General features: G+C 41.3%; 1 protein-coding gene across 3 annotated transcripts in view; it reads right to left on the bottom strand.

Moving 5' to 3' along the window:
• Positions 1–17,500, bottom strand: part of grin2ba (glutamate receptor, ionotropic, N-methyl D-aspartate 2B, genome duplicate a) — a 431,694-nt gene that overhangs the window by 250,480 nt on the left and 163,714 nt on the right. For all 3 annotated transcript variants that reach the window (XM_061973840.2, XM_061973838.2, XM_061973841.2), the window contains exon 4: positions 6,364–6,975. In XM_061973840.2, coding sequence (XP_061829824.2) covers positions 6,364–6,975 — 612 coding nt within the window. The remainder of the gene's footprint in view (positions 1–6,363; positions 6,976–17,500) is intronic.

The raw sequence follows: 17,500 nt of genomic DNA, 5'->3' as shown, positions 1-17,500 counted from the left end.
TGCTGCAGGACTGCTTGTATCGCGCACACACAATTAAACAGGCTGCAGGACTGCTTGTATCGCATATGATATCACACACACAAGTAAACAGGCTGCAGGACTGCTTGTATCGCACATGATATCACACACAATTAAACAGGCTGCAGGACTGCTTGTATCGCATATGATATCACACACACAAGTAAACACGCTGCAGGATGGCTTGTATCGCACATGTTTTCAAATACAAGTAAACATGCTGCAAGACTGTTTGTATCGCATATGATATCACACACAAGTAAACACGCTGCAGGATGGCTTGTATCGCACATGTTTTCAAATACAAGTAAACATGCTGCAAGACTGTTTGTATCGCATATGATATCACACACAAGTAAACAGGCTGCAGGACTGCTTGTATTGCACCTGATATCCCACACAAGTAAACAGGCTGCAGGACTGCTTGAATCGCACATGATATCACACACAAGTAAACACGCTGCAGGACTGCTTGTATCGCATATGATATCACACACAAGTAAACAGGCTGCATGCCTGCTTGTATCGCTCATGATATCACACACAAGTAAACAGGCTGCAGGACTGCTTGTATCGCACATGACATCACCCACACGTAAACAGGCTGCAGGACTGCTTGTATCGCACATGATATCACACACAATTAAACAGGCTGCAGGACTGCTTGTATCTCACATGATATCACACACAAGTAAACATGCTGCAGGACTGCTTGTATCGCGCACACACAATTAAACAGGCTGCAGGACTGCTTGTATCGCATATGATATCACACACACAAGTAAACAGGCTGCAGGACTGCTTGTATCGCACATGATATCACACACAATTAAACAGGCTGCAGGACTGCTTGTATCGCATATGATATCACACACACAAGTAAACACGCTGCAGGATGGCTTGTATCGCACATGTTTTCAAATACAAGTAAACATGCTGCAAGACTGTTTGTATCGCATATGATATCACACACAAGTAAACACGCTGCAGGATGGCTTGTATCGCACATGTTTTCAAATACAAGTAAACATGCTGCAAGACTGTTTGTATCGCATATGATATCACACACAAGTAAACAGGCTGCAGGACTGCTTGTATTGCACCTGATATCCCACACAAGTAAACAGGCTGCAGGACTGCTTGAATCGCACATGATATCACACACAAGTAAACACGCTGCAGGACTGCTTGTATCGCATATGATATCACACACAAGTAAACAGGCTGCATGCCTGCTTGTATCGCTCATGATATCACACACAAGTAAACAGGCTGCAGGACTGCTTGTATCGCACATGACATCACCCACACGTAAACAGGCTGCAGGACTGCTTGTATCGCACATGATATCACACACAATTAAACAGGCTGCAGGACTGCTTGTATCTCACATGATATCACACACAAGTAAACATGCTGCAGGACTGCTTGTATCGCGCACACACAATTAAACAGGCTGCAGGACTGCTTGTATCGCATATGATATCACACACACAAGTAAACAGGCTGCAGGACTGCTTGTATCGCACATGATATCACACACAATTAAACAGGCTGCAGGACTGCTTGTATCGCATATGATATCACACACACAAGTAAACAGGCTGCAGGACTGCTTGTATCTCACATAATATCACACACAAGTAAACATGCTGCATGGCTGCTTGTATCGCACATGATATCACACACAAGTAAACAGGCTGCAGGACTGCTTGTATCGCACATTTTACATGCAAGCCGATCCCATCCATTTTTGCTGATATTAGAACGATATGCAACATCAGACCGGGATCATCTTGCAATGTGACCATGGTCCAAGTCCTTCCAGACCGAGCTCCTGACACCCTTTAAACAGAACATGTTCTCTCTTGTGACTGTTTTGGGACTGGAGATGTTTTTTTCCCATTGGTGTGGTGTTTAACTTCCTGTCCGGTACTCTTATTTTGTAGTTTCACTTCCCCTGTGTGTCCACTGTGCACTGTCCTCCACCCCATCATTACATGTATTATTAAGCCCTTTTTAGCTGCACTCTCCTTCTTTTGTTTCTCCTGGTCAAGCACACTTGACTTCATTATTTCTCTCATCCTCTCCCTCTGAATGTGGCCCCTCCCCGCATGTTTCTGTGCCCCTCCCCCTTCTGCTGGTCCTGTGCCATGGTCTCAGCCCATTAGTCCGTTGAGAGAGGAGGTCTAAATTGAGTCCTAAGATGAGGTGCAAGTGCAGGTGACAGCTACAAGCTGCTGCTACTTTAGCTCCTGCCTGCACAGCCACTTCCTGTTCCTTCACAGAGGAACAAAGGCCACCATCAACTTTACAACTATGGGACCTGGTCAGGCCCGGCCCTAACCAATCTGGCGCCCTAGGCAAGATTTTAGGTGGCGCCCCCCCACATCGGCAGTGAAGTGTATATATACTCACAAGAAACCGAATAGCTTTGTCTTTGACCTTTTTTTTTAACTTACAACTATACCTAATATATAAAGGGGTGGAAAAGTGACGATTACCTGCAGGGCAAACATTAGCTAACCAGAAGGCAATAACAATGTAAACAAAAAACACCTGCTTAAAAGATCTAATACAAATGTCCCTGGGGAATGTAAGGGGGGAGTACTGTAATTACCTAACGTTACATTATTATTTTCCAGAACAATTTAGCCCCCTCCACAATATTAACCCGACGTTAAAACAGAACTGGCTATTTATTGATTAGCAATTGCCGAATCATGTAACATTAGCTTAATGCTAAAAAGCCAGGTTACTATCACATTCTGTAACAGACAAATAATTTCATGTAGGCTAACGCATACTTGCCAACCTTGAGACCTCCGATTTCGGGAGGTGGGGGCTGGGGGCGTGGTCGGGGTTGGGGGCGTGGTTAAGAGGGGAGGAGTATATTGACAGCCAGAATTCTCCAAGTCAAGTATTTCATATATATATATATATATATATATATATATATATATATATATATATATATATATATATATATATATATATATATATATATATATATATATCCTGAAAATATGCAAACAAAACTGTGTTTAGATAATTGATACTTCAAACTTGCATAAATAAATATTAAGGAATATAACATAACTTGGCTTCTGAGAGCTTCAAAATGTAATGAATAAATTGCCAAAGTTGTTGATAAACAAGCAATTATTTTAATAATTAAATATGGTCATTTTAGATTAATTATGATAATTTAAAATTAATTATTTCAAATATGTTTATTTTAATGTATAATTATATGGCTGGATGTAATAAGGAGTCAGAAAAAATACAAATAAAAATACAATTAATTTTTAGCAAAATATAGTAAAAATGTATTTTTTATTTTTTTATTTTTTTTTAAATTAAATAAATATATTTATTTTTAGGTAAGATAAACATAATAATACAATTGATCTCTACTCTGGATGATTTAGTTCTTGTCACCCTGTTGTCCTCCCATCAATAGGGAGATTTTCGGGAGAATATTTGTCCCGGGAGGTTTTTAGGAGAGGGGCTTAATTTCGGGAGTCTCCCGGAAAATTCGGGAGGGTTGGCAAGTATGGGCTAACGCTACCTACCTGCTACCTCTGTCTTTTCTCGTTTCTCCTCCTCTTCTTTTCTCTTTTTTTCTTCCCTGGGCACCTGACAGTTTTGGCCGTTTTGACATCTTGTGTTGATTTTTTGATGTGGTGACGTCCAAAAAGAGTCATGATACGGGAAGGGAGGGGGCGCACCGTGCGGGGATCGCAAAACCGCTCTCTGGTCTTCTTTGGGCCTTTTGCTCTCTTTCTAACATATATTTCAGTTTTGAATGATCGCAAAACTGCTCTCTTGTCTTTTTTGGGACATTTGCTCTCTTTCTAACATATATTTCAGTTTTGAATTAACTCAAAACTCCTCTCTCGCCTTTTTTGGGCCTTTAGCTCTCTTTCTAACATATATTTCAGTTTTGAACGATCGCAAAACTGCTCTCTTGTCTTTTTTGGGACATTTCACTCTCTTTCTAACATACATTTCAGTTTTAAATGATCGCAAAACTGCTCTCTTGTCATTTTTGGGCCTTTTGCTCTCTTTCTAACATATATTTCAGTTTTAAATGATCGCAAAACTGCTCTCTTGTCATTTTTGGGACATTTCGCTCTCTTTCTACAATATATTTCAGTTTTGAATTAACTCAAAACTCCTCTCTCGCCTTATTTGGGCCTTTTGATCTCTTTCTACCATATATTTCAGTTTTGAATGATCGCAAAACCGCTCTCTGGTCTTCTTTGGGCCTTTCGCTCTCTTTCTAACATATATTTCAGTTTTAAATGATCGCAAAACTGCTCTCTTGTCATTTTTGGGACATTTCGCTCTCTTTCTACAATATATTTCAGTTTTGAATTAACTCAAAACTCCTCTCTCGCCTTATTTGGGCCTTTTGATCTCTTTCTACCATATATTTCAGTTTTGAATGATCGCAAAACCGCTCTCTGGTCTTCTTTGGGCCTTTTGCTCTCTTTCTAACATATATTTCAGTTTTGAATGATCGCAAAACCGCTCTCTGGTCTTCTTTGGGCCTTTTGCTCTCTTTCTAACATATATTTCAGTTTTAAATGATCGGAAAACTGCTCTCTTGTCTTTTTTGGGACATTTCGCTCTCTTTCTAACATATATTTCAGTTTTAAATGACCGTGCAGGGGGGGGGGGGGGGGGGGGGGGGGAATGTTGTAACAAATAATATTTCTATTAAATAAGCATTACTTTGCATTTTAATTAACGTGGGATTATTTTTTGTATTTAGAAGTAATAGTACCAACTTTTATTTATTTTTTTTTTTTCTCCAACATTTGTGGCACTGGCGTGGCGCCCCCTGATGGACGGCGCCCTTAGCATTTGCCTATACGGCCTATGCCACGGGCCGGCCCTGGACCTGGTGGCAGCAGAAAGGTCAGCAGACAAGCTGGAGGCAGGAGGAGACGCCACCAGCTTGAAAGTCAAAGATTGTCTATGACGGAAGACGACGCACTACTCGGCGTGTTCAAATGTTTCACTCCATTGCCACGCTCACTTTGCCTTCCTCATGAACTGCACGTGGTTGTGCACGATGGATGAGGACTTCCAAGAATGGGCTGGGAGTTTGGAGTCCAGGCGGGCGCAGAAAAAGCTCAGTTGTATCCCATTAGGCAAGGCTGAGTAAATAAGCAGAGCTGGAACTTTCTGCCAGCTGATCCCATCATTGGCCTCATCGTTAGCAGCACTTTGTCTTTCAAGTCAAACTACTGTCTGTCTGACTGTCTGTCTGTCTGTCTGAATAACTGACTGTCTGACTGACCGGTTATAACCCCAACAGGGAGGAGAAAAGGTGAGACATTTTTTCACCATATATTTCAGTTTTAAATGACCCAGCACCCCCCCGCCACCCCAAGAGAGACAAGTGGTAGAAAATGGATGGAAGGGACGATCGCAAAACCGCTCTCTCGTCTTCTTTGGGCCTTTCGCTCTCTTTCTAACATATATTTCAGTTTTGAACGATCGCAAAACTGCTCTCTTGTCTTTTTTGGGACATTTCACTCTCTTTCTAACATATATTTCAGTTTTGAATGATCGCAAAACCGCTCTCTGGTCTTCTTTGGGCCTTTTGCTCTCTTTCTAACATATATTTCAGTTTTGAATGATCGTAAAACTGCTCTCTTGTCTTTTTTGGGACATTTCGCTCTCTTTCTAACATATATTTCAGTTTTAAATGATCGCAAAACTGCTCTCTTGTCATTTTTGGGACATTTCGCTCTCTTTCTACAATATATTTCAGTTTTGAATTAACTCAAAACTCCTCTCTCGCCTTATTTGGGCCTTTTGATCTATTTCTACCATATATTTCAGTTTTGAATGATCGCAAAACCGCTCTCTGGTCTTCTTTGGGCCTTTCGCTATTTCTAACATATATTTCAGTTTTGAATGATCGCAAAACTGCTCTCTGGTCTTCTTTGGGCCTTTTGCTCTCTTTCTAACATATATTTCAGTTTTAAATGATCGCAAAACTCCTCTCTCGCCTTATTTGGGCCTTTTGATCTCTTTCTACCATATATTTCAGTTTTGAATGATCGCAAAACCGCTCTCTGGTCTTCTATGGGCCTTTTGCTCTCTTTCTAACATATATTTCAGTTTAAAATGAACTCAAAACTCCTCTCTTGCCTTCTTTGGGCCTTTTGCTCTCTTTCTAACAGACATTGTGTATCACACATGTATCACAGTCACTGAAAGCTGCAGGACTGCAAAGACCGTCTCTTAAAGAGACCACCTACCGTGCTACTAGAAAACCAATCAGGTTTAAGCTGGATCAACAGGAAGAGCGTGAAGTAGTCCTACCTTGGCAGCCATGATCATGGAGGAGCCCCCTCGGACGCCCAGGATAGGGATGTGCGTCTGGGCCGAAATGAAGTCCAGGATCTGGGCAATGGCCTCCTGGTCCGTGTCGTCTCCAAAGACCACGCCTTGCAGCCAGTGCTCCGTCATCAAGTCACAGATGCTCTTGATGATGCTCTTTGGGTCCGTCTCGTTCATGGTCAGGATCTCCACGTTGGGCGCCATGTGGAGGAAGTCTTCCTTCTCCCGGGCCCCCGCCAGCGCCATCTCGCTGGAGTTGCCCACCAAGACCACGGCGATGCTGAGGCCCCGCAGGATGTTGGGGAGGGCCATGTGGTGGGGCGGGGGCGGGGGCATGGGGATGTAGTGGACGCCGCCCCCGCCCTTTTCTCTCCGGGAGTGGCAGGCGGGGGGCAGGTGGAGAAGGCAGAGGAAGAGGAGGAGCACACCGAGGGAGACCTTGGCGTGGCGGTGGAGCGACGGGGGCGGGGGCGGGCGGGGGTGTCGGCCCCGCCTCCCTCGCTCCTGGACAACTGAGGGGGCGCAGGAGCAGAGGATGCGCAGAGGGGAAGGGCGGCCGCTGGCAGGCATGGTGGAGGAGCGGGAGAGAAATACCTGAGGAGACAAAGGAGAGACAAGTTTAAACTACATCAAATACCTGAGGAGACAAAGGAGAGACAAGTTTAAACTACATCAAATACCTGAGGAGACAAAGGAGAGACAAGTTTAAACTACATCAAATACCTGAGGAGACAAAGGAGAGACAAGTTTAAACTACATCAAATACCTGAGGAGACAAAGGTGGAAAAAAGCCAAACTTGTGATTGAGCAAACTGAGGCTTTACTTGAAGCCACATCATTTATTGTGGCCAACTGAGGCGTTCCTTGAAGCCACATCATTTAAAGTGGCCTGACACGTCATTACATGTAGCTTGCCAAATCATTTAATGCGGCCCGCCACATCATTTATTGTGGCCAACTGAGGCATTACTTGAAGCCACATCATTTATTGTGGCCAACTGAGGCGTTACTTGAAGCCACATCATTTATTGTGGCCAACTGAGGCATTACTTGAAGCCACATCATTTATTGTGGCCAACTGAGGCGTTCCTTGAAGCCACATCATTTAAAATGGCCCGACACGTCATTACATGTGGCTTGCCAAATCATTTAATATGGCCCGCCACATCATTTATTGTGGCCAACTGAGGCATTACTTGAAGCCACCTCATTTATTGTGGCCAACTGAGGCGTTACTTGAAGCCACATCATTTATTGTGGCCAACTGAGGCGTTCCTTGAAGCCACATCATTTATTGTCGCCAACTGAGGCGTTCCTTGAAGCCACATCATTTAAAGTGGCCCGACACGTCATTACATGTGGCTTGCCAAATCATTTAATGTGGCCCGCCACATCATTTATTGTGGCCAACTGAGGCCTTCCTCAAGGCACTCTTTGAAGTCCCATCCTTATTGGAACTTACCTTACCTAATGTCATTTATGCAAGTTACCTTGTTTACTTCTCATGCACTCACTCATCCTTTGTTCAGCTTCTTTACATGTGGCCCACCACCTCATTACGTGGCTTGCCACCTCATTTTAAGTGGCCCACCACGTCATTACATGTGGCTTGCCACATCATTTAATTGGCCCACCACTTCATTTAATGTGGCTTGCCACCTCATTTAATGTGGCCCACCACATCATTTATTGTGGCCCACCACGTCATTACATGTGGCTTGCCACATCATTTAATTGGCCCACCACATCATTTAAGTGGCCTGCCACATCATTACATGTGGCTTGCCACATCATTACATGTGGCTTGCCACTGCATTTATTGTCACCCACCACATCATTTATTGTGGGCCGCCATGTCATTACATGTGCCCGCCACATCATTAAATGTGGCTTGCTACATCATTTTTAAGTAATCCGCCACATCATTAATTGTGGCTTGCCACATTAACCCGCCACGTCATTAAATGTGGCTTGCCACTTCATTTAATTGGCCTGCCACATCATTTAAAGCGGCTTGCCACATCATTTAATATGGCTTGCCACGTCATTTAATTGACCCGCACATCATTTAATGTGGCCCGCCACGTCATTTTATGTGCCCACCACGTCATTAAATGTGACTTGCCTCATCATTTAATGTCACCTGCCATATCATTAAATGTGGCTCGCCACATCATTTATTGTGGCCCGCCACATCATTACATGCGGCTTGCCACTGCATTTATTGTCACCCACCACATCATTTATTGTGGCCCGCCATGTCATTACATGTGCCCGCCACATCATTAAATGTGGCTTGCTACATCATTTCAAGTGGCCCGCCACATCATTAATTGTGGCTTGCCACGTTAACCCGCCACGTCATTAAATGTGGCTTGACACTTCATTTAATTGGCCCGCCACATCATTTAAAGTGGCTTGCCACATCATTTAATATGGCTTGCCACATCATTTAATTGACCCACACATCATTTAAAGTGGCCCGCCACGTCATTATATGTGCCCACCACGTCATTAAATGTGACTTGCCTCATCATTTAAGGTGGCTTGCCTCATCATTTAATGTCACCTGCCATATCATTAAATGTGGCTCGCCACATCATTTATTGTGGCCCGCCACATCATTACATGCGGCTTGCCACTGCATTTATTGTCACCCACCACATCATTTATTGTGGCCCGCCATGTCATTACATGTGCCCGCCACATCATTAAATGTGGCTTGCTACATCATTTCAAGTGGCCCGCCACGTCATTAATTGTGGCTTGCCACATTAACCCGCCACATCATTAAATGTGGCTTGCCACTTCATTTAATTGGCCCGCCACATCATTTAAAGTGGCTTGCCACATCATTTAATATGGCTTGCCACATCATTTAATATGGCTTGCCACATCATTTAATTGACCCACACATCATTTAAAGTGGCCCGCCACGTCATTATATGTGCCCACCACGTCATTAAATGTGACTTGCCACATCATTTAATGTGGCTTGCCTCATCATTTAATGTGGCTTGCCTCATCATTTAATGTCACCTGCCATTTCATTAAATGTGGCTCGCCACATCATTAAAATGTTGCCTGCCACATCATTTAAAGTGGCTTGCCACATAATTTAATTGGCCCGCACATCATTTAATGTGGCCCGCCACGTCATTACATGTGCCCACCATGTCATTAAATGTGGCTTGCCTCATCATTTAAAGTGGCTTGCCTCATCATTTAATGTCATCCGCCACAAAACTAAATGGGGCTGGCCACATCATTTAAAATGGCTTGCCACATCATTTAATTGGCCCGCACATCATTAATGTGGCCCGCACATCCTTTAATGTGGCCCGCCACGTCATTACATGTGCCCGCCACATCATTAAATGTGGCTGGCCACATTATTTAATGTGGCTTGCCTCATCATTTAAAGTGGCTTGCCTCATCATTTAATGTCATCCGCCACAAAACTAAATGGGGCTGGCCACATCATTTAAAATGGCTTGCCACATCATTTAATTGGCCCGCACATCATTAATGTGGCCCGCACATCCTTTAATGTGGCCCGCCACGTCATTACATGTGCCCGCCACATCATTAAATGTGGCTGGCCACATTATTTAATGTGGCTTGCCTCATCATTTAAAGTGGCTTGCCTCATCATTTAATGTCATCCGCCACAAAACTAAATGGGGCTGGCCACATCATTTAAAATGGCTTGCCACATCATTTAATTGGCCCGCACATCATTAATGTGGCCCGCACATCCTTTAATGTGGCCCGCCACGTCATTACATGTGCCCGCCACATCATTAAATGTGGCTGGCCACATTATTTAATGTGGCTTGCCTCATCATTTAAAGTGGCTTGCCTCATCATTTAATGTCATCCGCCACAAAACTAAATGGGGCTGGCCACATCATTTAAAATGGCTTGCCACATCATTTAATTGGCCCGCACATCATTAATGTGGCCCGCACATCCTTTAATGTGGCCCGCCACGTCATTACATGTGCCCGCCACATCATTAAATGTGGCTGGCCACATTATTTAATGTGGCTTGCCTCATCATTTAAAGTGGCTTGCCTCATCATTTAATGTCATCCGCCACAAAACTAAATGGGGCTGGCCACATCATTTAAAATGGCTTGCCTCATCATTTAATTGGCCCGCACATCATTAATATGGCCCGCACATCCTTTAATGTGGCCCGCCATGTCATTACATGTGCCCGCCACATCATTAAATGTGGCTGGCCACATTATTTAATGTGGCTTGCCTCATCATTTAAAGTGGCTTGCCTCATCATTTAATGTCATCCGCCACAAAACTAAATGGGGCTGGCCACATCATTTAAAATGGCTTGCCATTTCATTTAATTGGCCCGCACATCATTTAAGTGGCCCCTCACATCATGTTATGTGGCCCGCACATCATTTAATGTGGCCCGCACATCCTTTAATGTGGCCCGCCATGTCATTACATGTGCCCACCATGTCATTACATGTGCCCGCCACGTCATTAAATGTAGATTCCCACATTATTTAATGTGGCTTGCCTCATCATTTAAAGTGGCTTGCCTCATCATTTAATGTCATCCGCCACGTCACTAAATGGGGCTGGCCACGTCATTTAAAATGGCTTGCCTCATCATTTAATTGGCCCGCACATCATTTAAGTGGCCCCTCATATCATGTAATGTGGCCCGCACATCATTTAATGTGGCCTGTCACGTCATTGAATGTGGGGCTTGTCACATCATATAATATGGCTTACCACATCACTAAATGTGGCCTGCGTCACCGTGGAGTTACTGAGTCTGTTTCGCTGACTGGAGAGCCAGCTTGCGCAGCTAGTGGGTCCATGACGATGACTTCTGTTTTGCCTGATCAGCCGTTTTACTGCCTTGTTATTTGGAAACAATTATAAAATATTCCTGTGTAAATGAGTCATTTCACAACATATATATGTGCACCTGCAACGCTGCGGCTAATATATGGAAAGATGTGTTTTCTTTTTAAATGTAGTGGGCGTGGCTCTATCCATCCATCCATTTTCTACCGCTTGTCCCTTTCTCTATAACGGGGACAACAGGGAATTGACTGTTCCGTGTGGCCCTCTGAGGTCAGCCGTATGTCATCATCCACATGAAGGTGTGTATGATGGAGGACATGTACCAGAAAAGGAGACTCTCTCGCAGGTCTGACTGACTGACAAAAGTGCTGGGAGAGATACCAGCAAGACCGAGGCGCAGGCAGAGTGATGGATGCCAAATGTGACATGAAGTGATTGACGGCTTAGTGGCCACTTAGATATGATCGCCCTCGCCTATCAACCTTCTATCACACTTCCTCGCCATCTCATATCTGCTGCTTCTTCCCCTCGCTCGTCAAATGGAGATCGGGAGAGAAACAGATGGCGAGACGGGAGAACTGAAAAAAGGCAACGTGGCAACACAGCTGGCGAAGGGGAAAAAAAGAGAACGCCGCCTGTCTTATTGAGACAACATGTTCACGTCCGGATGTGTCGGCGGAACGGGCCGGTATGTTGCGTAACACTCACTTCCTGGCGCCTAAAGAGCTGCGCTGGACAGTGAGTTGAGTTGAGGTGAGACGAGACGAGCCAGTAGCCAGCACTTCCTCATTATGCACCAATGACAGTGACGGAGAGCGATGTTGCGTTCAGGAACACCCAGGATTATGAGCATCAAACTTGACAAGTTTTGTTTTGTTTGCAGGTGATTTCTCCGTGTCGTGTAACGCTGCAATAATTGTGACAATTTCTTGTCGATTGTAATTCTTATTTTTTGTGTCTACTTGTTTGAATATACAATTAAATTAAACACAAATGTATTTATTTTTTTTTATTACAAGTTCTATTTGAATGTCACAAAATGGTTTTGTGGGCATTGCTTTGTTTTTAGAAAAAGCATTTCAATGATCGCAAAACTGCTCTCTCGTCTTCTTTGGGCCTTTCGCTCTCTTTCTAACATATATTTTAGTTTTCAATGATCGCAAAACCGCTCTCTCGTTTTATTTTGGCGTTTCCCTCTCTTTCCGCCATATATTTTAGTTTTCAATGATCGCAAAACCCCTCTCTCGTCTTCATTGGGCCTTTTGCTCTCTTTCTAACATATATTTCAGTTTTGAATGATCGCAAAAAAAGTCTCTCTTGTCTTCTTTGGAGCTTTTTGCTCTCTTTCTAACATATATTTCAGTTAAGAATGATCGCAAAACTGCTCTTTCGTCTTCTTTGGGTCTTTTGTTCTCTTACTAACATATATTTCAGTTTTGAATGATCACAAAACCGCTCTCTCCTCATCTTTGAGCCTTTTGCTCTCTTTTTAACATATATTTCAATTTTAAATGATCGCAAAACTGCTCTTTCGTCTTCTTTGGGCCTTTCGCCTTTCGGTCTCTTTCTTACACATATTTAAAGTTTGAATGATCGCAAAACCGCCCTCTCGTCTTCTTTGGGCCTTTCGCTCTCTTTCTAACATATATTTCAGTTTTAAAATGATCGCAAAACCACTCTCTCGTCTTCTTTGGGCCTTTCGCTCTCTTTCTAACATATATTTCAGTTTTGAATGATCGCAAAACTGCTCTTTCATCTTCTTTCGGCTTTCGCTCTCTTTCTAACATATATTTCAGTTCAGAATGATCGGAAAATTGCTCTCTCGTCTTCTTTGGGCCTTTCCCTCTCTTTCCCCCATATATTTTAGTTTTAAATGATCGCAAAACCGCCCTCTCATTTTCTTTGGGCCTTTCGCTCTTTTTCTAACATATATTTCAGTTTTGAATGATCGCAAAACTGCCCTCTCATCTTCTTTGGGCCTTTCGCTCTCTTTCTACCATATATTTCAGTTTTAAAATGATCGCAAAACTGCTCTCTCGTCTTCTTTGGGCCTTTCGCTCTCTTTCTACCATATATTTCAGTTTCAAAAATGATCGCAAAACTGCTCTCTTGTCTTCTTTGGGCCTTTCACCTTTCTGTCTCTTTCTAACATATATTTCAGTTTTGAATGATCGCAAAACAGCTCTTTTGTTTTTTTGGGCCTTTCGCTCTCTTTCCAACATTTATTTCAGTTTTGAATGATCGCAAAACCGCACTCTCATCTTCTTTGGGCCTTTTGCTCTTTTTCTAACATATATTTCAGTTTTGAATGACCGCAAAACCGCACTCTTGTCTTTTTTGGGCCTTTTGCTCTCTTTCTAACATATATTTCAGTTTTTAGTGATTGCAAAACCGCTCTCTCGTCTTCTTTTGGCCTTTCTCTTTCTTTCTACCATATATTTTAGTTTTGAATGATCGCAAAACCGCTCTCTCGTCTTCTTTGGGCCTTTTGCTCTTTTTCTAACATATATTTCAGTTTTGAATGACCGCAAAACCGCACTCTTGTCTTTTTTGGGCCTTTTGCTCTCTTTCTAACATATATTTCAGTTTTTAGTGATTGCAAAACCGCTCTCTCGTCTTCTTTTGGCCTTTCTCTTTCTTTCTACCATATATTTTAGTTTTGAATGATCGCAAAACTGCTCTCTCGTCTTCTTTGGGCCTTTTGCTCTCTTTCTAACATATATTTCAGTTTTTAGTGATTGCAAAACCGCTCTCTCGTCTTCTTTTGGCCTTTCTCCTTCTTTCTACCATATATTTTAGTTTTGAATGATCGCAAAACCGCTCTCTCGTCTTCTTTGGGCCTTTTGCTCTCTTTCTAACATATATTTCAGTTTTGAATGATCGCAAAACTCCTCTCTTGTCTTCTTTGGGCCTTTTGCTATCTTTCTAACATATATTTTAGTTTTGAATGATCGCAAAACCGCTCTCTCGTCTTCTTTGGGCCTTTTGCTCTCTTTCTAACATATATTTCAGTTTTGAATGATCGCAAAACTCCTCTCTCGTCTTCTTTGGGCCTTTTGCTATCTTTCTAACATATATTTTAGTTTTGAATGATCGCAAAACTGCTCTCTCATTTTATTTTGGCCTTTTGATCTCTTTCCAACATTTATTTCAGTTTTAAAAATGATCGCAAAAAACACTCTCTCGTCTTCTTTGGGCCTTTCGCTCTCTTTCTAACATACATTTCAGTTTTGAATGACCGCGGTGTAGCTGCTTATCAATGTGGTGCATTGTAAGTCGTCTCTACTTCGTATGTGCATTTAGCAAAACAGATGGCAGGAACAAAGAGCCACCAAAAAAACAATAATCAGCCAAAAAGGCTGACAGCTAACGAGGCAGGAATTGACAGGAAGGGTGAAGAAAGCAGGCAGGGATTGTGACGGAGATAAAGGGACCTTCACAGAAATGACAGAACAACTTCTTTCGGGAAAACTAATTACCGAGGGTTCGTCTGCTCTAATTACAGGTCCCTGTGTTAATCGTCAAGCGCACACGCCTCCCCGGGAAGGACGGAGAGGTGGGAGGCGAGACGTTACGGAGGGACGACGCGAGGGAGGAGGGGGCGCCGTGGGAGGAAAGACGGGCCGCGCAAACCGAGGAGGACCTTGGTGAAGACACAGCAGAGATGAAAGTGACGAGGAGAATATGCTGCAAGGAGATGAAAAAGAGAGAGAATCACACGGAGAGAAAGCAAAAGACACGGCCCCTTTGAATCTGGACTTCTCTGGCAGCACTCTGTTTCCATGGCAACAATTAAGAGAGGCCTACATGGAGGAGTTGATGGACACGGAGATACACAACACACATACAGACTCACATACATATATATATATATATATATATATATATATATATATATATTTATATATATATATATATATATATATATATATATACAGTATTTTTATACACATATATATATATATATATATATACACATACATACATACATACATATATATATATATATATATATATATATATATATACATACATATATATATATATATATAAAAAAAATATATATATGTACAGTATATATATACATATATATACATATATATATATATATATATATATATATATATAAAAATATATATATATATGTACAGTATATATATACATATATATAATATAAAAAATATATATATGTACAGTATATATATAAATATATATACATATATATATATATAAAAAATATATATATGTACAGTATATATATACAAACATATATATATATAAATATACATACATATATATATATATATATAAAAAATATATATATGTACAGTATATATATACATATATATATATATATATATATATATATATATAAAATATATATATGTACAGTATATATACATATATATATATGCATATATATATATATGCATATATATATATATATATGCATATATATATGCATATATATATATATATATATATGTATATACATACTGTACATATATATATATTTTTATATATATATATATATATATATATGTGTATATATGTATATATATACTGTACATATATATATTTTTTATATATACATATATATATATGTATATATGTATGTATATATATATATATATATATATACTGTACATATATATATTTTATATATATATATATATATATATATATGTATATATATTTATATATATACTGTACATATATATATTTTTTATATATATATATATGCATGTATATATATATATGCATATATATATGCATATTTATTTATATATATATATATATATATATATATATATATATATATATATATATATATATATATATATATATATATATATATATATATATATATATATATACATACCTAAGGGGGCCTAGTCTGGAGTGGGAAAAAACCTCCATGCCAAGCACACATAAACATGTTACATTTAATCACGACAACTCGCAACAGAGGGGCGGGGAGTTGGGACCCTGGAGGTCAACTGCTGCTATGAAGCGCTGCCAGCCGTCCATCACCCCGAGGGGAATCAAGTGGTGGTGAAGGCGTGGGATGGGGGAGGGTGTGTGGGTGTGTGTGTGTATATGCCCATTGTCTTGGGTGTGTCGATGTAATGTTCATAGGCTGGGGCCGTTCTGCATGCAAGCAAAAGTTCGACTCCAGGTGTCGTTGAGGAGGGCGGGAGGTCAAAAGCGTCCATCATTGAGGTGTCCTCGGGGGGTGTTTTCAGAACAGCCTGCTCCTGTTGTTGGAGCGTCAAGGCCATTCGAGGGAGTCAAATCGTAGATTAGGATGTTTGTTTTCCGCGAGCAGACATTACAATGACTTGTCTGTTCTATTCGTCCATGCTGGCCCTCATATTCAATTTTTCCTTATCAGCAAGCTTCTCCATGATGTGATCCATCTTGCGATTCAGTTCCTCTTTTTCCTCGTCGAAAATATTTTGTCAATTGCGTCGAGAGTCCAGCTGATCATATATTTTAGTTTTGAATGATCGCAAAACCGCTCTCTCGTTTTATTTTGGCCTTTCGCTCTCTTTCCGCCATATATTTTAGTTTTGAATGATCGCAAAACCCACTCTCTCGTCTTCATTGGGCCTTCTGCTCTCTTTCTAACTTTTATTTCAGTTTTGAATGATCGCAAAACCGCCCTCTCATCTTATTTGGGCCTTTCGTTCTCTTTCTAACATATATTTCAGTTTTTGAATGATCGCAAAAGCGCTCTCTCTCATCTTCTTTGGGCCTTTCGCTCTCTTTCTAACATATATTTCAGTTTTGAATGATCGCAAAAAAAGACTCTCTCGTCTTCTTTGGAGCTTTTTGCTGTCTTTCTACAGTCATTACAATGACTTGTCTGTTCTATTCGTCCACGCTGGCCCTCATATTCAATTTTTTACTTTTCAGAAAGCTTCTCCATGATGTGATCCATCTTGCGATTCAGTTCCTCTTTTTCCTCGTCGAAAATATTTTGTCAATTGCGTCGAGAGTCCAGCTGATCATTTCCATTCCTTTACCACTTTTGACGTGTGTTTGGGGGTCATTGTCTTGTTGGAACACACAACTGCGCCCAAGACCCAACCTCCGAGCTGATGATTTTAGCTTGTCCTGAAGAATTTGGAGGTAATCCTCCTTTTTCATTGTCCCATTTAAAGCAGCAGTTCCATTGGCAGCAAAACAGGCCCAGAGCATAATACTACCACCACCATGCTTGACGTTGTTCATGGTGTTCCTGGGATTAAAGGCCTCACCTTTTCTCCTC

This window comes from Nerophis lumbriciformis, linkage group LG22 (assembly GCF_033978685.3).
Source record: "Nerophis lumbriciformis linkage group LG22, RoL_Nlum_v2.1, whole genome shotgun sequence".
Lineage (NCBI taxonomy): Eukaryota > Metazoa > Chordata > Actinopteri > Syngnathiformes > Syngnathidae > Nerophis > Nerophis lumbriciformis.
Note: the sequence above shows the minus strand (reverse complement) of the source record. Positions and strands in the feature narration are given on the sequence as shown.